Here is a 22,131-nt window from a genome sequence, read left to right as displayed (position 1 = left end):
AATTGAACCCAGGTCTCTGGCGCTGTGAGGCAGCAGTGCTAACCACTGTGCCACCGTGCCGCCCACAATTATCGTATTGTGAAAATACATTTTGGCTCTTAGTTAACAAACTTTATGAAGTATTAATGTGTAATCCCAGAAATTCTTAAAAACAACAGGGAGGCAAAAGGCAAGATGCCATTTAGGCTGAGAAAATGGTAAGTGTAAGAAATAGACCAGCAAGTTTAGGATAATTGCAACAAATGACCTGTCTTATTGTTTAACTATGTTGGTTGCTGTGTTACACCATTAGTTTTCCAGCAAGCAGCATCCTCATATTTCATTTGGATTGCCTACATTCATATTACACCATTTTGTTCATTCGATTTGAAAAGAAAACTTAAATTAAACAACAGCCAAAAGTATGAAACCTACATTCTGAATGGAAAATTAAATTCACCTGCTGCAGCACTATATTACTCACCACAGGTGGTAATGTTGCAAAGGATAAAATAACTTGTGAAATCAAGTTAGAGCATGCCAGTGTCATCTGCTGACAGAATGCAGTACTGCAGAATAACTTCAGAACGGCTAAGGACAACTCTCAAATCAGAGCATTTATAGAGTCATAGTGATATACAGCACAGAAACAGACCCTTCGGTCTAACTCAACCATATCGCTGAGATATCCTAAATTAATCTAGTCTCATTTGCCAGCACTTGGCCCATATTCCTGTAAACCCTTCCTATTCAGGTACCCATCCAGATTACTTTTATATGGTGTAACTGTACCAGCCTCCACCCACTTCCTCTGGGAGCCCATTCCATACATGCACCACCCTCTGCATGAAAAGTTTGCCCCTTAGATTCCTTTTAAATCTTTCCCTTCTCACCTTAAACATATGCCCTCTAGTTCTGGATTCTCCCACCCCAGGGAAAAAACCTTGTCTATTTACCCTATCCATGCACTTCGTGATTTTATAAACCTCTATAAGGTCATTCCTCAAGGTCCGACACTCCAGGGAAAACAGCCCCAGTCTATTCAGCTTAGCTCTTTGGCTCAAACCCTCCAAACATGACAACATCCTTGTAAATCTTTCTGAACCTTTTCCAGTTTCACAACATCCTTCCTACAGCAGAGACACCAGAATTCCACGCAATATTCCAATAGTGGCGCAACCAATGACCTGTAGAGCTGCAACATGACCTCCTAATATCTACACTCAATGCTCTGACCAATAAAGGTAAGCACACCACTTTCACTATCCTATCTACCTGTGACTCCACTTAAGGAGCTATGTACCTGCACTCCAAGGTCTCTTTGTTCAGCAACACTCCTCAGGACATTATCATTACGTAAAGTCCTAATTTGTCTTTCCAAAATGCAGCACCTCACATTTATCTAAATTAAACTCCATCTGTCACTCCTCAGCCCATTGGCCCATCTGATCAAGATCCCGTTGTACTTGGAGGTAACTTTCTTTGTTATCCATTACACCTCCAAACTCACTAACCATACCTCTTATGTTCACTTCCAAATATTTATTTACATGACGAAAAGCAGATCCTTGTGGCAAACTGCTGGTCAGTGGCCTCTAGTCTGAAAAGCATCCATCCACCACCACCCTCTGTCTTCTACTTTTGAACCAGTTCTGCATCCAAATTGCTAGTTCTCCCTCTTTTCCATGTGATCTAACCTTGCTAACCAGTCTACCATGAGGAACCTTGTTGAACGCCTTGCTGAAGTCCACATAGCTTACATCCACCACTCTGCCTTTATCCATCCTCTGTTACTTCTTCATAAAAATCAAGTTCACGACACACGATTTCCCACACACAAAGCCATGTTGACTATTCCTAATCAGTCCTTGCCTTCCCAAATGCATGTAAATCCTGTGTCTCAGAATCCCCTCCAACATCTTAGCCATTGATGTCATGCTCCCCCACCTATAGTTTCCTATCTTTTCCTTACCATCTTTCTTAAATAATGGCACCATGTTAGACAACCCCCAATCTTCTGGTACCTCATCTGTGGCTATTTATGATACAAATATCTCAGCAAGGGGCCAAGCAATCACTTCCCTAGTTTCCCACAGAATTTTGGGATACATTGAATAGGAAGCCACTAATAAACGTGTACTTTCTTAGGCATTAATGCTCAAAATGCCAATTCCTATCAGGTGTTAATTTAATCTGCACTTACGTACGTGGACTTGCACAGAAGGGAAAAGATACATCATGGTCTCCTTTGACTTGCAAATAATTGCAAAGTAAGTACATTGTATGGGAACCACCCTACTTCACAAAGACAGTCTGTGCTATCTGTCAAAGATGAGCAAATAGCTACTTTAACAAAGAACTTGGTGAAATGCCCAAAGTTTCAGTAACTGCCAACACTGCAGATAATGAGAAGATCTCACATATTTACCAGTAGAAGTCTGCTGCAGTTATTCAAGTGTACGATTAGAACCTGGTCCAAGTATTCATTTCCTGTTGTCATTGGAACCGGACTCCCTTCGGAACCACTGCCGACTCCAGTATCCTCCGTTAGTGCTTCACTGGGCCCTGCAGCGAGCCCACGCACATTATTGCTGCGCCTGTCACAAGAAGCAGAAATAGCTTGATACAGCTTCACTTTCACAGGCTTTCAGGAGTTACACAGACAAACTGATCTGCCCATGACAGTGAAATCTTCAAACATATCTTCATAGCAAAGCAAAAAGATGCATTTATTTTGTGCTTTACAGTAGAAAATCGTGGCACTGGAAAAAGTACAGCAGGTCAGGCAGCATCTGAGGAGCAGGACAATTTTGTTTTGGGCATTAGCCCTTCATCAGGAATGTGAGGGGGTGGTGGTTTGAGATAAAAAGGGGGTGGAGGCAGGGTGGGGCAGCACGTAGGGATATATCGGTCCATCTTCCTTCCTGCCTATCCTCTCCACCCTCCCCACTGACCTATCACAATCATCTCCTACCTGCATCCACCTATCGCCTTCCCACCTACCCTTCCCCTGTCCCCACCCTCCTATTAATCTCTCAGCTCCCTTCCCCCTCCACATTCCTGATGAAGGGTGAATGCCCGAAATGTTGACTATTTTCTTTCCTGCTCCTCAGATGCTACCTGACCTGTTGTGCTTTTTCCAGTGCCACGCTTTTCGACTCTGTCTCTCCAGCATCTCCCACAGCAAGTTCCCAAAAACAGTGATGTGATAATGAGCAAATAACTTGAAGTTTTGTTATGGTGTTCCAGCTGATACATGTCCTTCAATCATCAGTGATAACTTTTGAAGGAGTTGCACTGAATCTCTTGCATCTACTTGAGAAGACAAACTAAATCTTGGATTAACATTGTATCAAAAAGATGGTGCCTCCAACAATGCCGTATTCCTTCAGTGGAATGTCAGCATGTTACCATCTGAGGCACAGATGACATTTTAGCACTTTCAATGTAGACAAAAACCCCACCATCACACGATAACACCATTTGGCACTGGGACAATTAAGGAGATGCTAGGGCAGATTTGTCAAAAGCTTGATGCAGGTTTTAAACAATTCTCTTAAAGAAGGAGGAAGAGGTAGAAATAGAAAGGTTTAAGGAGGGAATCAAAGAGCTTAAGACCTTGGTAGCTGAAGTAACCAATGGTTCAGCAATTAATAACGATGATGCGGATGATGATCAAGTTCAGCTCTCAAAAGCACTGTGGTGGTTGGAATAGGTTATAGAGGATAGAGAGTGGGACCAAGATTTATGGGATGAAATTAGGCCTCTTCAAACAGAAAATTACTAAACTATTTGTTGTGCTTCCAAAATTTACTACACCCATATCATTCACAGCACCACCTGTTATACATTATGTATGCTTCAGTTTTAAATGACAAGGCAATGATAGCTAGTTAAATGATAATTATTGGGCTTCAGAATGACATAGGCATAGATAGTGAGCTAGGCAGAAGCCCAGTGCAGACATGTGTAAAATGATGCACTTTGGGAGGCATAATATGGGAAGCTATAAATGACATTATTTTATAAAGTGCAGATACCAGAGACATTATGGTGTCCATTTTCATAATTCCTTGAACATGCTGGGACAAAATAATAATATGATTAAAGCAGCATATCAATTGCAGAGCAACAAATGTAAAGCAATAAAATCTGGAGCTTCATAAAACAATGATTGGGCCTCAACTATAGTACTGGAAACAATTCTGCAACCCCTCAGAGGAGGAAAAAGAGTGATGGAAAGGCTACAGCAGAGGACTACAAGGTCTAGGAAACGTCAAACATATAGATTGGTTTGGGAAATTAGGATTGTTCTCCTTGGAATAGAGAAGTTTAGAAGACTTAATAAAAAGATTTACAAGATGACGAAAGGTTTGATTAAGAAAGTCTGTTTCCTATCATCAATATGAAGCTCAATAACCAGAGGTCAGAATTTAAATCGTGGCAAGGACCTTGAGGGAAAAATGAGGAGAAATGTTTTATCTTGGTTTTGGGGATCTGGAATGCTCTACCCAGAGCAGTGGTGCAAGCTGATTCCATTAATTCTTTTTAAAAAGGATATGAGGAGGAACTTGCAGGATTATAGACCAAAAGCAAAGACGTGGCACAAAAAAAATATACTTTTTTCAAACAACCAGACGTATAATGGGCTCAATAGCCTCTTTGAGAGTAACGGGTTTCTATCACCTCCCTCAACATAGGCCTTGCCACAAGAAACATGCCATACCTTCCAATCTTCTCTGCCTCTTCTTCTGAGAATTCGGAATCCTCCATGTCGGAGGTGTTAAGGAAGTCAAAGCTCTCCAGTGCATGCTCCACAGTCAGGCTGATGCTCGAAGTTCTACTCCGGGTCACACCCTGCCTCTGCTGCAAAAAGACAATGCTCAAAATTCAACAAATACAAACAAACGTCCACCATCACAGAATCTACACTTCTATTTCTTCCTCCAACTAATGTGGTGTTCTTTGTCAGCCACCATGGAGAGCACTTTTTTGTCCCAAAAACCGAGCTTTGGGATTCAGCAGCCCACATCTAATCTTCACATTGATTTTCCTTGTTCACACAATCCAGCACAGAATTTCAAGTCCAAAGATGAGAAAATCTCAGGATTGCTCCGTTTATTGGGAGAAAATGGGATTGAAATGCAGCACAATTAAAAATTAGTTTGGTGTCTGCCCTTCGTTGGCTACTACGTGCATTAGGCTGTAACAGAATGGCCATTTAATAGTTGTATGAAATGAAGATCTCAGGGCTGAACCTCCAAGATTGAGTCAACTGTTATGATCATGCTATGCATTCATGATCATAGGAGCACGGTCAATACTACAGCTGACATCTCTGGAGACTGCAGTCATCTTTCTCATTTCTCCAAAATCTCACACAGTTCTGGCACTAGGTGGCAGTACAGGACTGAGGTCGGCCAATTCCATGTTGATCACAACAAAAATGCTTTTCAAACAGAACTTTTAGGTTTGTTCTTGGAAGACTTGGCATGCTTCCTGCGTCAACTTTTCTTTGTCAAGAAAAGTTGCATTTGAAAAATACTTGAGACACAATGAAAACGAACAGCATAATGACAATGGGTAGAAAATGCATCACTAAAGAGAAATGGGAAACAGGGACTGGATAGTGCAGGGTTCATATGTAGTGGATTGCAAACCAGTAATTTAAAGAGAAATCAAAGACTGTAAGAAAGCCAGATTGACAGCTTTCTCCCGAATCCCAATCCTGTTTTTTGCCCCTTATTCCAAGTACCCATCAATTAAGAGCATCCAAATTCCACTAATGATGGGGCAATTTCTTTCGAGGCTAATTAACATACATCAGAACAACATAGGACAAAATTGGATATCTGGCTGTGTGGCAGTACTCCAAACAGCATTCAATTACTGCAGAGAAAGTTCATTGAATGGCAGGGTTCGGGCAGGCCAGTACTCTGCAGTAGTAATCTGTAACCCACTATTAGTCTCATTTTACAGGATGTATGGTGTTGCAGATTGAAGTGTTCATTGTGTTGGTGGCTGTTTGTAAGCAGTCATCAGGGTTGATAGTTACTGGCAACATCAAGACAAATTGATCAGGAACTGCTGCAAAAACTGCAGCTTCAGGGACAAATTCAACGGCCAATGATCAGGAACAGCCACATCCAAAACGATCACCAGATAAAAGTAACCTCAAGAAACGAGCATCACCCAGCTCTTACTCCATTTTTCTTGTTTAATATATAGTTTGCGTAGGTATGTTTGACACATGATCTAGCCTTTGGTGCTGGCAGCACCAGTTACGTGAAAGCTGTTCAATAAATCTAACCACTTGTACAAGTAGAAAACAGATGCAGCTCAGTTGTCAGATAAGATTGGAGATGCAGGTGTTGGACTGAGGTGTACAAAGTTAAAAATCACACAACACAACCATTATAGTCCAACGGGTTTATTTGGAAGCACTAGCTTTTGGAGCACTGCTCCTTCATCAGGTGGTTGTGGAGTATAAAATGGTAGGATACAGTATTTGTAGCAAAAGTTGACAGTGTGATGTAACTGAAGTTATATGTTGAAAAAGACCTGGATTGTTTCAGTCCCAGTCATAGACATGTACAGCATGGAAACAGACCCTTGGATTCAACCCATTCATGCCAACCAGATATCCCAACCCAATCTAGTCCCACCTGCCAGCACCCGGCCCATATCCCTCCAAACCCTTCCTATCTCATCCAAATGCCTCTTAAATGTTGCAATTGTACCAGCCTCCACCACATCCTCTGGCAGCTCATTCCATACACGTACCACCCTCTGCGTGAAAAATTTGCCCCTTAGGTCTCTTTTATATCTTTCCCCTCTCACCCTAAACCTATGCCCTCTAATTCTGGACTCCCCAACCCTAGGGAAAAGACTTTGTCTATTTATCCTATCCATGCCCCTCATAATTTTGTCAGCCTCTGACGCTCCAGGGAAAACAGCCCCAGCCTGCTCACCCTCTCCCTATAGCTCAGATCCTCCAACCCTGGCAACATCCTTGTAAATCTTTTCTGAACACTTTCAAGTTTCACAACATCTTTCCAATAGGAAGGAGACCAGAATTGCATGCAATATTTCAACAGTGGCCTAACCAATGTCCTGTATAGCTGCAACATGACCTCCCAATTCCTGTACTCAATACTCTGACCAATAAAGGAAAGCATACCAAACACCTTCTTCACTATCCTATCTACCTGCGACTCCACTTTCAAGGCGCTATGAATCTGCACTCCAAGGTCTCTTTGTTCAGCAACACTCCCTAGGACCTTACTATTAAGTGTATAAGTCCTGCTAAGATTTGCTTTCCCAAAATGCAGCACCTCGCATTTATCTGAATTAAACTCCATCTGCCACTTCTCAGCCCATTGGCCCATCTGATCCAGATCCTGTTGTAATTAAGGTAACCCTCTTCACTGTCCACTACACCTCCAATTTTGATGTCATCTGCAAACTTATTAACTGTACCTCTTATGCTTGCATCCAAATCATTTATGTAAATGACAAAAAGTAGAGGGCCCAGCACCGATCCTTGTGGAACTCCACTGGTCACAGGCCTCCAGTCTGAAAAATAACCCTCCACCACCACCCTCTGTCTTCTACCTTTGAGCCAGTTGTGTATCCAAATGGCTAGTTCTCCCTGTATTCCATGAGATCTAACCTTGCTAATTAGTCTCCCATGGGGAACCTTGTCGAACGCCTTACTGAAGTCCATATAGATCACATGTACTGCTCTGCCCTCATCAATCTTCTTTGTTACTTCTTCAAAAACTCAATCAAGTTTGCGAGACATGATTTCCCATGCACAAAGCCATGTTGACTGTCCCGAATCAGTCCTTGCCTTTCCAAATACATGTACATCCTGTCCCTCAGGATTCCCTCCAACAACTTGCCCACCACCGAGGTCAGGTCTTTAGTTCCCTGGCTTGTCCTTACCACCCTTCTTAAACAGTGGTACCACGTTAGCCAACCTCCAGTCTTCCGGCACTCACCTGTGACTATTGATGATACAAATATCTCAGCAAAAGGCACAGCAATCACTTCTCTAGCTTCCCCACAGAGTTCTCGGGTACACCTTATCAGGTCCTGGGGATTTATCCACTTTTAACTGATTCAAGACATCCAGCACTTCCTCCCCTGTCATCTGGACATTTTGCAAGATGTCACCATCTATTTCCCTAAAGTCTATATCTTCCATATCCTTTTCCACAGTAAATACTGATGCAAAATATTCATTTAGTATCTCCCTCATTTTCTGTAGCTCCACACAAAGGCCGCCTTGCTGATCTTTGAGGGGCCCTATTCTGTCCCTAGTTACCCTTTTGTCCTTAATATATTTGTAAAAACCCTTTGGATTCTCCTTAATTCTATTTGCCAAAGCTATTTCATGTCCCCATTTTGCCCTCCTGATTTCCCTCTTAAGTATACTCCTACTTTGTTGTGGTTCTGTTCGCCCAGCTGGGAATTTGTGTTGCAGACGTTTCGTCCCCAGTCTAGGTGACATCCTCAGTGCTTGGGAGCCTCCTGTGAAGCGCTTCTGTGTTGTTTCCTCCGGCACTTATAGCGGTTTGTCTATGCCGCTTTCGGTTGCCAGTTCCAGCTGTCTGCTGCAGTGACCGGTATATTGGGTCCAGGTCCATGTGTTTGTTGATGAAGTTTGTGGATGAGGGTCATGCTTCTAGGAATTCCCTGGCTGTTCTCTGTTTGGCTTGTCCTATAATAGTAGTGTTGTCCCAGTCGAACTCCTGTTGCCTGTCATCTGCGTGTGTGGCTACTAAGGATAGCTGGTCGTGTCACTTCGTGGCTAGTTGGCGTTCATGGATACGGATCGTTAGCTGTCTTCCTGTTTGTCCTATGTCGTGTTTTGTGCAGTCCTTACATGGGATTTTGTACACTATGTTGGTTTTGCTCATGCTGGGTATCGGGTCCTTTGTCCTGGTGAGGTGTTGTCTGAGAGTGGTTGTTGGTTTGTGTGCTGTTATGAGTCCTAGTGGTCATAATAGTTTGGCTGTCAGTTCTGAAATGTTCTTGATGTATAGTAACGTGGCTAGTCCTTTGGGTTGTGGCATGTCCTCATTCCGTTGTCTTTCCACTATGACCACTAGGACACCTCAGTCACCTGCCCTGCCTTATTTCCCAAGAGTAGGTCAAGTTTTGCACCTTCTCTAGTAGATACATCCACATACTGAATCAGAAAATTGTCTTGTACACACTTAAGAAATTCCTCTCCATCTAAACCTTTAACACTATGGCAGTCCCAGTCGATGTTTGGAAAGTTAAAATTCCCTGCCATAACTACCCTATTATTCTTACAGATAGCAGAGACCTCCTTACAAGTTTGTTTCTCAATTTCCCACTGACTATTGGGGGGTCTATAATACAATCCCAATAAGGTGATCATCCCTTTCTTATTTCTCAGTTCCACCCAAATATTCTCTCTCAGCACAGCTATAATGCTATCCCTTATCAAAAATGCCACTCCCCCTCCTCCCTTGCCTCTCTTTCTAGCCTTCCTGTAGCATTTGTATCCTGGAACATTAAGCTGCCAGTCCTGCCCATCCCTGAGCCATGTTTCCGTAATTGCTATGATATCCCAGTCCCATGTTCCTAACCATGCCCTGAGTTCATCTGCCTTCCCTGTTAGGCCCCTTGCATTGAAATAAATGCAGTTTAATTTATTAGTCCTACACCTTGTCCCTGCCTGCCCTGACTGTATGACTCACTTCTGTTCTCAGCTGTGCCCATCTCAGATCGATCTCTTTCCTCACTATCTCCCTTGGTCCCACCCCTCCCACCTTACTAGTTTAAATCCTCCCTAGCAGTTCTAGCAAATTTCCCTGCCAGTATATTAGTCTCCTTCCAATTTAGGTGCAATCTGTCCTTCTTGTACAGCTCTGTTCTACCCCAAAAGAGATTCCAATGATCCAAAAATTTGAATCCTTCTCCCATACACCAGCTCCTCAGCCATGCATTCATCTGCTCTATTCTCCTATTCCTGCCCTCACTAGTTCGTAGCACTGGGAGTAATCCAGATATTACTACCCTTGAGGACCTCTTTAAATTTCTGCCTAACTCTCTCTAATCTCCCTTCACAGTCTCAACCTTTTCCCTTCCAATGTCATTGGTTCCAATGTGGACAATTACCTCCTGCTAGCCCCTCTCCCCCGTGAGAACATTCTGCACCCTCTCTGAGACTTCCTTAATCCTGGCACGGGGGAAACAACACACCATTCTGCTTTTTCTCTGCTGGCCACAGACACGTCTGTCTGTACTTTGGACTTGAGAATTCCCTAACACAATTGATCTCTTGGAAGGCGAAGTACCCCTCGTTGCATTAGAGCCAGTCTCAATACCAGAAACTTGGCTGTTTGTGCTATGTTCCCCTGAGAATCCATCACCCCCTACATTTTCCAAAACAGCATACCGGTTTGAAATGGGTATATCCACAAAAGACTCCTGCCCTAGGTGCTGACCTCTCTTACCCTTCCTGGAGTTAACCCATCTATGTGACTGTATCTGATTTCCCCCTTCCTATAACTGCCATCCATCACATACTGTTGCTGTTGCAAATTCCTCATTGCTTCTATCTGTCTCTCCAACCGATCCACTCGATCTGCTAAGATTCGCATCCAACAACATTTATTGCAGATATAATCCGTAGTAACCCTTAAACTCTCTTTAAACTCCCACATCTGACAAGAAGTACATATCACTGCAAAGGCCATTTTTGCTCCTTCACAATCTACAGACCCAGAAAATAACATTGTCTTACTCCTCTATAAACACTGCCCCAGGTTAAATTAATAGCTATGGCTTATATTTTAAGTTTAATCAAGAGACTTATCTCCAAAAACATATAATCAAGAAAGAATCCACTATACTCACTACTGCAGCCTCTCTCTTGGACAGACTTAAAACAACAATTAACTTATCTGATTCTGTGCTATGAACTTCGCCCAACAGTTCCTCCAAGATCAGTTGTTAATTTCATTGTTTGTTAATTTTCCCAGATGGACTCCAATGTCCAGCGATACACGAATTCAAACAGCAAAGGCGGTAACTGTGCAGGTTGTCTCTCTCTCCTGCACTGTCCTCACCATGTGCTTCCTTTGTCTGCTCTTCTCCCTTTTAAACTGCTGCTGTTTTGACTTTTTTTTCCTAAAGTTCCAAAACAATGCAACAGCATTTAAAACAGTAATTGCTGCTCCTGAATTCGAGGAAATCACCTCCAATACCCAAATACGTCAAAAAAGGAGCAGCTCTTACAGCCAGAAATTTTTCCCGTCCTCCATCTTGGATTACCCAAAATCCTCTTTTAAAATCATCTTTTAGAATGGGCATGTTGGTTTCAGTTCTTTCATATGTAAATTCCAGAACTTCCCTAAAGTTCATTTGAGAATATAACTTTAACAATTGGTGCCATGTTGGCCTAGATAATGCACTGAAGGTGTGAGGTGCACTATGTGAGGCTGTCTGTGCCCCAATGATTCTCATATAAAAAAAAGGGATTTACAGAATCTTTCATGGATTCCTGCAGATTTTGAGCAAAATAAAATGTAATTCTGCAAATACAAATTCACCCCACAAACGTGTGTGTGTGTGTGTGTGTGTGTGTGAGAGAGAGTGTGTGTGTGTGTGAGAGAGCGTGAGGGTATATGATTGTCTGCGAGACAGTGTGTATGTGAGTGTGTAAAGGGGTACAAGTCTGTGTGTGCGCGCGTGTGAGAGTGTGGGAGTGTACGATTAAGCGTATGAGAGACAGTTTGTGTATGACAGAGGGTCTGGTGAGGGTATGGGTATGTAGGAGTGTCTGAGTGTGTAGTGCAGTGGGGTTACCTATAGTGTGACATGAACCCAAGGTCCCGGTTTAGGCCAGCCCCATGGGTACCGAACTTGGCTATCAGCCTCTGCTCAGCCACTTTGCGTTGTTGCCTGTCCTGAAGTCCACCTTGGAGGATGGTCACCTGAAGCTCCGAGGTCGAATGTCCCAGACAGCTGAAGTGTTCTCCAACTGGGAGGGAATATTCCTGTCTGTTGATTGTTGTGCGGTGTCCACTCATCCATTGCCATGGCATGGTGGGAGATACTCATGTGACTTGGCCAACGTCATCCACTGCAGGTAAGAATGCTCTGAGGCATGGTATATTGGCGAGACTGAACAGAGGCTACGCCAGAGGCCCAGTCACCTTTGGGTGACCGTCCTCCAAGGCAGACTTCAGAACAGGCAACAACACAAAGTGGCCGAGCAGAGGCTGATAGCCAAGTTTGATACCAGTGGGGATGGCCTCGACCAGGACCTTGGGTTCATGTCACACTACAGGTGACCCGACTGCACCACACACACACACACACACATCATGCAGACCATCTTCATACACAAGCTCTCTCTCATATGCTCACACATTCCCACACGCACCCTCTCATAGACTTATATCCCTTTAGACACACACAGACTCTCACAGACATTCATACTCCGCCCCAACATACACCCACATGCACAGACACATATGTTTGTGGGGTGAACTTATATTTGCAGAATTACATTTTATTTTGCTCAAAAACTGCAGGAATCCATGTAAGATTCTGTAAATCCCTTTTTTAGATTAGAATCAGCCTGAATATTAGGGCACACAGACAGCCTCACTCAGGGTACCTGACACCTTCAGTGCATTATCTGGGCCAACATGGCACATATTGTTAAAGTTCATTTGAGAATGTAACTTTAAAAAAAGGTTTTGGGATTTACATATAAAAGAACTGAAAGCAACATGCCCATTCTTACAAACAATCCAGGTCTTTTTCAATATATAATTTCAGTTACATCACACTAAACTTTTGCTATAAATTCTGTGTCCTACGATTTTATACTCCACAACCATCTGATAAAGGAGCAGCGCTCCGAAAGCTAGTGCTCCCAAATAAACCCGTTGGGTTTACGAACCATAACCTGGTGTTGTGAGATTTTTAACAGTTGTCAGATAAACCCAAATGGTTCATTAATGACCTTCAGGAAAGGGAATCTGAAACCTGCAGCTAGCCTGGCCTAGTTATCTAGTTTAACACTATAAACATGGTTTGCATCACTTTCAGTCCCAACTACAGTGAACTAAACACATTCAGCCTTGCTAGTACCACCCACTGTCTCAAAATCAAATTAAAAATCAATATTGCTCAGCAGCATTAAATTCCTCAATGTTCCTCAACGTGTAATCACCAATCCCGACATTGTGGGATACTGAGAACCTGAACTGCAGAGAAGTGGAGGATAGTTAAAGTATAGCTTAGAATAAAGAATGGATTTGGTTACAAATCATATTCTGCAATTCAACAAAAAAAAGTCACCATAGTCCTACCTGACTATTAGTAATATACAGCAGCCGTCTCATTCGAAAGAGACACTAGTAGTGGTTTAACTTCAGGGTCATGATGCCTCATGCAAAGGAAGAGGTTGAGAAAGTCAGTCCTTCATGGTAACCTCAGCCAGTGTGGTAATTAAATCCATGCTGTTGGTATCACTTTGCATCACGAAACATTCATCCAACCAACTGAACTAACTGACCCCTCAGCACTAAGGAACACAGATAAGAATAGGCACAGGCCTAAATCATGGGATGAGTCCAAATAAAGATGCATTTAAACTATTCTCTTTCCAAATCACTACCAAAGGCACAAATTAGATTAGATTACTTACAGTGTGGAAACAGGCCCTTCGGCCCAACAAGTCCACACCGAACTGCCGAAGCGCAACCCACCCAGACCCATTCCCCTACATTTACCCCTTCACCTAACACTATGGGCAATTTAGCATGGCCAATTCACCTAACCTGCACATTTTTTTTTTGGATTGTGGGAGGAAACCAGGGCACCCGGAGGAAACCCACGCAGACACGGGGAGAATGTGCAAACTCCACACAAAGAGTCGCCTGAGGCAGGAATTGAACCCGAGTCTCTGGCGCTGTGAGGCAGCAGTGCTAACCACTGTGCCACCCATCTGACCAGCCTTATTAGTTTCAGCACTCCAGAAGTAATATTTCTGCTTCATTTATTAAAAAATCATATGCCAAAATATCAATGCAGACACCTGCATACAGTAATTACTGGAAATCTAACACTGAAGTGGGTTTTCAGTTATATTTAAGACTGCCCATGTCAGAAGCCTGGGTGTGAAGTAGCCTCTTCAACTTTCCACTCAACGAACACCAAAAGGTAGTGACATCTGTCCATTTCTTGACTAAACAATTGCTGTAAATGAGACACCTTAAAGTAACATGGCCTTTCATGGTTGGAGAAGAAACAAAATGAAAAGAAAGGCTCCTTCTGGATTTCTCCAATTTTAGCTGATCACAGCAGCAATCACTTTCTAATAGAACTGATCTTCTAAGAGCAGATGAGTGAAGACAAGAAAAGTATCACTGAATTGGGTGCATCAAATACGTGAAGCAATCAGCTGTAACTGCAGTAACATTCCTGACTCCTGAAACAACTGTTCTACTTGGAATTCAAACATTGAGTAAAGGATTAATATGGAGGGGAAAATTAGATTGTGACAGAAAGCAACCTAAAAATGCATGAACAGATAGTGAGAGTTTCTAGGTATTTAAGAGGGAAGAGTCTGGGTAATTCATGATGGAAAATTGGAAAATGGCAAATTAACTCTATCTTAGATAGAAAAGGTACGTTAAGGTCACCACATTCCTACCGGACTATAGGGTTGCTCTCTTATCAAAGAGATGCAACTGATAGTGGTTTAACTTGAGGGTCACCATGTCTCAAGCGAGGAGAGAGATTGAGTAGGAGCATCCTTCATAACTTCAGCAGGCATGGGAATTGAACCCATGTTGTTGGCACTTCTCTGCATTGCAAACCAGCTTTCCAGCCAACTGAGCTAACCAAAGCTGTGAATGTCATCTCCAAAACAAAGAGCAGCTAACTGGACATGGTTGGAAGGGAGGAACTCAAGAAAATTATAGTCACTAGCAAATTGAAATTGTAGGCAGACTAGATCCCAGATCCTGAAGAGCTTCACCCTAGGATCCTCAAAGAAGTTGCTTGCAAGACAGTTAATAGATTTGGTTTTGATTTATTAAATTTCCTGAGTTTTGGGGAAGATTGGAAAACAGGACATGTAAATCCTTTAATCAAAAAGAGACAGAGGCAGAAATCAGAAAACTACAGGCCAGTTAATTTAACACAGATATTATTAAAGACATTACAGCTGGTTACTTAAAAAGTTCAAGGTAGTCAGGCAGGATAAACGTAGATTTGAGTAAAATCACGTTTCACCAATTTTATTGGAGTTCTTTGAGGAAGTGACATACACTGTGGAAAAAGGGCAATGAGTGGATGTTGTAAAAGCCATCTTTTTATTTTACTTGATTTTTGTATTGTGGACTGAACTGGAAAAAGACTGCTTTATAACAGACTGAGGAAGGAATTGCTGTACTTTTTAAAAAAAAAACAAATTATTGAAACTCGTTGTAAATCATGTTTATATCATTAATTTGCAAGTGGTAGAGGAAGGGGGTACGAGATGGCCCAGCTCCAGAAGTTTGTGTACAAAGTGAGGTTTGGATGGTGTTGCTGGAATTTCCAAGGTCTGACAGCAGCCTCACTATCCTCTAACTGTAATCCATGGAGCGTGACCTGACGAAGATATTTAAAATATTAAAATGGTTTTTATTAGTTAGCTATAGCTAAGGATTCCAGAGAATCTAAAAATAATATGCTGGAGACCCAGAAATAATGATTATAGAGGCAGTTACACCCTTGGATTCGGTGACAAAAAATTTACATATACCAAATAAGAGGTGTACAGTTTTCTAAAGTGCATCATTACTATTGCTTAGATTTACATCATGCATAGAGTGGAAGCACAATTAACATATCACTACATAGATACTTTTATCTAATTATTTTTGAATTCTTTCAGCCCCTGCTTTTTAGCTGGTGGTTTACCCACTAGACAAATTGTGTGTTCAGGATTCCTGTGTGATCCTTTGGGTGATGAGGCCACCAGACCTTGGTATCCTAACCTTCCCTGCTGTAAATACCAGAATATACCTTTTCCTCATCCTTCTTTGGTACAGGCACCTTTGGTATGTCGCGAAGAGTGCTCATAATATTAGTAATTTTTCATTGTTGATAGCACGCCAATGCTACCTATATACAATATTCCTACGTCAACAGTTTGACAAGTGATTCATGGAGTTGTGACCAGTTGTAGATGCCAAAGACCAGCCGCCAGACAGCTATCCATTTGGCTCTGCGGCTTGTGGATGGGAACGATACACGCAGAAGCCTTCAGAAAGGGGAGTGTCTCTATCCAGAAAGATACCCAAAGCCTGAAGAAAGCCAGTTATTTTCTCTCACCAGTTACTATAAGTTGCTGCTTTTAAACTGATCTGCTTCTCCAGTGTCCTTTTTTTCCCCCAATCATACCACAATTTTTTTTTGTGTCTGTCTATACATGTACTTGGGAAGGTGGATTTAGAACAGGGCTAGTAGTAGAATTATATATCGGCAGTTCACTGTTGCTTACCTGTGGTTAGAATTGTAATAAAGAGTTATACTTCTTAAGTACAGAAGCTAATCCACATTTTCTGTTACCCTGGGTCAATCCAACAGGCAAAGTGGAGATTTACTGTATTTTGATTATTTTTTTTTAAAACTTGTGATAACTCCAGGAATAGCAGGGCTTGATTTCCAATGTTATGCCACAGTAAAGATTGACAATGTATTGCACTTAGAATTCCAGAAGGTAATTCAATTGGGCGGCACAGTGGCTAGCACTGCTGCCTCACAGCGCCAGAGACCTGGGTTCAATTCTCGCCTCAGGCGACTCTCTGTGTGGAGTTGCACATTCTCCCAGTGTCTGCATGGGTTTCCTCCGGGTGCTCCGGTTTCCTCCCACAGTCCAAAAATGTGCAGGTTAGGTGAACTGGCCATACTAAATTGCCCGTAGTATTAGGTGAAGGGGTAACTGTAGGGGAATGGGTCTGGGTGGGTTGGCTTCGGCAGTCCAGTGTGGACTTGTTGGGCCGAAGGGCCTGTTTCCGCACTGTAAGTAATCTAATATGATAAGGTACCATATGAAAGATTGTTATGGAAAATAAATGCTCATGGTGTAAGGGATAATATATTAGCACGGAAAGAAGACTGGCTGGCAGAAAATGCAGGTATACATAAGTGGATTTTTACCTGCTTGGAAATAAATGGTGTGCCACAGGGAATAGTTCCGAGTTCTCAATGTTTTACTATTTATATCAAGGACTTGAATGAAGGGACCAAAGGTAATGGCAGCTAAATTTGCTGATGGCACAAAGTTTGATAGGAAAGTTAGTTGTGCTGAGGACATAAGAAGACTGTAAAGGGATATAGACAAGTTAAGTGAGTAGGCAAAAATCAGGCAAATAAAGTATCATGTGGGCAAATGTCCACTTTAGCAAGAGTAGTAACAAAGATGCATATCCAAATGATGAGGCTAGACAGCTTGGAGATGCAAAGGGATGCACGAATCAAAAAGGATAGTATGTGGGTGGATCAAGTAATTATGTTATAATTTATTGCAAGGGGAATTGAATACAAAAGTAGGGAGGGAAGTGTTTCAGTTATACAGCGTACTGGTGAGGCTAAATCTGGAGTACCATGTACGGCATGTTTCTCTTTACTTAAGAAAGGATAAAAATGCATTGGAATGAAAAGGGGCAGTCTTCTGTGGAAAGTTTGGATAGGATAGTCTTTTATCTGGACTTTAGAAAAGTGAAAGGTAACTTGATTGAAACATACGAGATCCTGAGGGATCCCAACAGGGTGATGTAAAAGAGATTTTCCTCTCGCGGGAGAATCTAGAATCAGGGTTCATGGTTTAAAAATGAGCAATTTATGTCAGAAATGAGAAATGTTTTTCTCTCAGAGAGTCTTTGGAACCCTTTTAAAAGGCAGCAGTAGTGGTATCTTTGACTTCTCTGAAGATAGTGGTAAATCGATTCTTAATAAGGAAGGGGCAAAAAGCAGTTCAATACCTTCTTGGGGGCCAATCAGGGATGGCCAACAAATCAGCCTTGTCAGCAACACCCATACCCCATGAAATGTTTTATTTTTCCAAAATGGTCCAAAAGAGAGACTTTTCAGCAACGCACATTGAAAAAGCCATCTTTGTTTTTTTCTATTCCTCCCCCATCATATGGGAAAAGGACAGGCAAACTGCTGGACTTCCTTTGTAAGAAAGTACTAACTGGTTACATTCCAGCAGGAATTTCTGCTGCGACTCTGAGGCTTGTAATTTCAGTTTATCATCCAGTCTTCAAATATTCACAGTCACAGCACAACAGCTGCAATTTCAGAAGCCACTACATCCCAAGTATCCTTTATATTGCCTCAGTGACCTCTGCACCACTGTCTCAATTCCTCCCACTGCTTCAGTTCAACTTAATGCACAGCCCATACAAATTGGGATCTCTTGCACTGACATCAAGACTTCGCAACTAGTGTAATGTCCAAGTTTGCAGTCATTTCCAGCTGATATTACTCAAATCATTCACTGGAGAGTGTGTGAGCTGCCTACACTAAATGGAAACTCACTTTATGCTTGTGTGAAAATGCTCTGCGATGTTTTACACTCACGTCGTTGGGAGAGTAAGATGCACAGAGTGGGGAGTTTGGGGTGAAAAAAAATCTACTTTTGCTGACTTCCTTGTCCTGTTTGCAACATGAACCAACTCCCTCGAAAAGAGAAGGGAATGAAATTGGGAATTTTCTAACTTTATGTACAGCCCAATCACTTTCTGAGCTTGCCAATACCGGGAGGGGGGGCGGGGGGGGGGATGGAAGAAAGTGGTGGCAGCAAGGCAATGGGTCAATGTTGTGGTGGATAATCAGAATTTGAGAGAGAGAAACATGTCAGCAATGTAAGTTTCACAGCAATAACAGTAATACCAGGAGAGGCAGAGAGCACTACAACAGAATAACTGTAAAAGGTGGAATCAGAGAAAGGGCAAAGTGAAGTCTAAATCATGGTTACACTGCATGTGAATGGATTACTGTGTCAGTGAGCTTAGTTGGCTGAATGGCTAGGTTTGCAATGCAGATTGACACCAACAGATGTGTTCAATTCTCACACTGTGGCGAGGTTACAATAGCGATCCCGCTTTCTCAACCTCTCCCATTGCTGAGGTGGTGACCTTCAGGTTAAACTCACCACCATCTGTCTCTTTCTCTCTCTGGAACTATGGCGGCTTTATCTATGTATGTATGTATGTATGGAGTATAGTTAATATGGTTGGGGAGTTAGAGGCCTAGAATATCTTGAGATTATGATGTTGTGGCAATAGTGAAGTCCTGGCTCAAGAAAGGGTAGATCCAGGGGAGAATATTCCTATCTGTACATGTTCAGAAAAGATAGGAAAGGAGGAAAAGGAAAAGGATGTTTCAGAGAGTTCAACGATAGATTTACTTTGGCTAGAGCTAAGGATTATGAAGGATGTAATTTCATCACTCAGTACAATCCACAGTAAAACAGCTAGTGGGAAGGGCATTGGGGAACAATTTTTTAACCGTCAAATCATTATAATCAGGGACTTTAATTACCTGTATATTGACTCGGATTGTGGTAACGTATGGAACAGCAAGGGAAATGTGTTCACCGATTATGTTCAGGAGGATTTCCTAAAACAGCATGTGACCAGCCCAACAAGAGGCCTAATTCTTGGTAGTAGGGTGGACCAAGTAGATCAAGTGACACTCATCACTGCATCATAAAGTTGAGAGTGACTGTCTAAAATGACGTTCTTCTTACTCTGGATTGATCAAACTGCTAGAGGAGAGAGACTTCAATTAGGGTAAGAGCTGGACTGGATAAACTGAAACCAAAGATTGGTGTGAGAAACAGTAACTAAACAATGGGCCACCTTCAAACAGATGATGATTTGAGAACAAAGTAGATTCCTTCAAAAGAGGGAGAAAAACAAATACAGAACTCCTTGATGATAAAGAAAAAAGTGCACTTATATAGGTGTCAGGTAGTAAATATTAGTTGAGAACCAAGCTAAATACAGACAATTCAGAAGGGAAGCTAATGAGTTTTAAGAAGATTTGAAGCTCAGGTTGAGGTTCTCGATGTAGGTTTGCTTGCTGAGCTGGAAGGTTATACCATAGGAAATGAGGCCACCACAGGAAATGACATCACAAACCCAAGGAAACCTAAACACAAATAGAAAGTGGGCCATGCCACCAGTGCTTCATCCAAAGGCTCACTGATGATATTAACTAGTATGGTGACGAAACATCTGAAAATAAACCTTCCAGCCAAGCGAGCAAACCTACATCCAGAAGGGAAGTGAATAAAGAAAGACTGGGAAAGGGAATATGAAAAACGTCTTTCATAAATGCATCAATAATAAAAATGTGATAAGAGGAGTTGGCTGAATTAGAGACCAAAATGGGAGTTACCCATATAGGCAAGAAGCATGATTGAGGGGAGTTAAACTGACACTCTGCATCTGCCTTTACCTAGAGGAACTGCCGTCCTTGGCCAACATACATGAAGTTCTAAATTTATCAATTTTAAATTGCCGAGGCACTAGCCATAATCTTGCAAACTTCTATGGATTCAGGGTGGTACTGAAACGTTGGAGAATTAGAAACATTACACCCTTGTTCAAAAAAAGGTCAGCCCGGCAATTACAGAGCAGGTTAATTTCAGTGGTGAGGAACCTTCTAGAAACAATTATTCTTCATAAAATTAATAGTCGCATGGAAAATTGAGGGTTGATTTGGAAGAGTCAACATGAATTAGTTAATGGAAGACAGTGTCTAACTTGCAGGAGTTTTTTGAAGAGGTAACAGAGGGTTACTGTTGACGCAGCGTATGTGGACATCCGAAACATGTTTGATAAAGTGTCACACTGCAGAGATGTGTGGCTAGTTATGGGTCATGAAATAAAGGGACATTAGCAAAATGGATGCAAAATTGGAAACAGAGTAATTATAAATGAATATTTCAGGCTGGAAGAAGATTTGTAATGGATTTTTCCAGAGATTGGTATTGGACTAATTGCTATTATAGACAAATGATCTAGATCTAACTGCAGTGAAGGAATGGCAATATATTTCAAGTCAGGAAGGTGACCACCTTATTCATATAGTGAATCCAGCTGAATGTCTGGTCAATGGATGTTGATAGTGGGGGATTCAGTGATGGCAACACCATTGAATATCAAGAGTAGTGGTTAGATTTTGTTTTACTTGAGATGGTCATTGCCTGGCATTTATATGGCACAAGTGTTACTTTCCATGTGTTAGTCTAAGCCTGGATATTGTCCAGACCTTGTTGGATTTAACCATGAACTGCTTCTGTACCTGAGGAGTCACGAATGGTTATGAACATTGTGCAATCACAGTGCGGTACAGCAACTGCTCTTCCCAGGATCACAAGAAATTACAGAGAGCCGTGAACACAGACCAGTCCATCAAGCAAACCAGCTTTCCATCATTGACTCCATCTATACTTCCTGCTGCATCACGAAAGCAACCAACATAATAAAAGATTTCTTGGTAATACTCTCTTCAACCCTCTTCTGTTGAGTAGAAGATATAAAAATTTGATTACACACGCCAACAGATTCAAGACCAGCTTCTTCCCCATTATCATCAGACTTCTGAACATTGTTAACATTGATCTCTCTCTCTCTCATTGCACCTTCTCTGTGGTTATAACACTATCCTGCAGCCTGTTCTGCTACCCTGTTGCACTTTGTGTGGTACAATCCACTCTAGAGTATGCAAAACAACACTTTTCACTGTAACACAGTCCATGTGACAACAACAAATCAAATCAATCATTAGTGTACATCCTCAATTCTGACCTTATGGAGGAGGGAAGGTCATCGATGAAGCAGCTGAAGATGGTTTGGCCTAGGACACTACCCTGCGAACCTCCAGCACAGATGGTGACCAAGCTCTATATGGCTGACCAGGGGAGGTCAGTGGCATCAGGAGGCAGTTTCGTTACATTGCGCTAAACTGGAGCGTTCCCAACAACCTCCACTGTCAGATACTGGACAGAACCTGAACACATTAGATGGCAGATCAACAAACAAACACTCAAAATCTATTCTAATACATTTGAAAAATGTCCTCATCATC

At 42.0% G+C, this 22,131-nt stretch overlaps 2 protein-coding genes across 6 annotated transcripts in view; one reads left to right on the top strand and one right to left on the bottom strand.

Moving 5' to 3' along the window:
* Positions 1 to 22,131, bottom strand: part of ripor1 (RHO family interacting cell polarization regulator 1) — a 328,143-nt gene that overhangs the window by 23,744 nt on the left and 282,268 nt on the right. For all 5 annotated transcript variants that reach the window (XM_043707051.2, XM_087995931.1, XM_043707049.2 and 2 more), the window contains 2 exons: positions 4,706 to 4,845; positions 2,408 to 2,576 (listed from right to left, as the gene is read on the bottom strand). In XM_043707051.2, the coding sequence (XP_043562986.1) occupies positions 2,408 to 2,576; positions 4,706 to 4,845 (309 nt within the window). The remainder of the gene's footprint in view (positions 1 to 2,407; positions 2,577 to 4,705; positions 4,846 to 22,131) is intronic.
* The window catches only part of LOC122558739 (uncharacterized), a 120,489-nt gene that overhangs the window by 54,085 nt on the left and 44,273 nt on the right, over positions 1 to 22,131 (top strand). The gene's annotated exons all lie outside the window — the stretch shown is intronic.

The sequence above is a fragment of the Chiloscyllium plagiosum genome, unplaced genomic scaffold (assembly GCF_037043375.1).
Source record: "Chiloscyllium plagiosum isolate Xiang-an unplaced genomic scaffold, Cpla_swu_hap1 HiC_scaffold_17, whole genome shotgun sequence".
Classification (NCBI taxonomy): domain Eukaryota; kingdom Metazoa; phylum Chordata; class Chondrichthyes; order Orectolobiformes; family Hemiscylliidae; genus Chiloscyllium; species Chiloscyllium plagiosum.
This window is presented reverse-complemented; position numbering and strand designations above follow the sequence as displayed.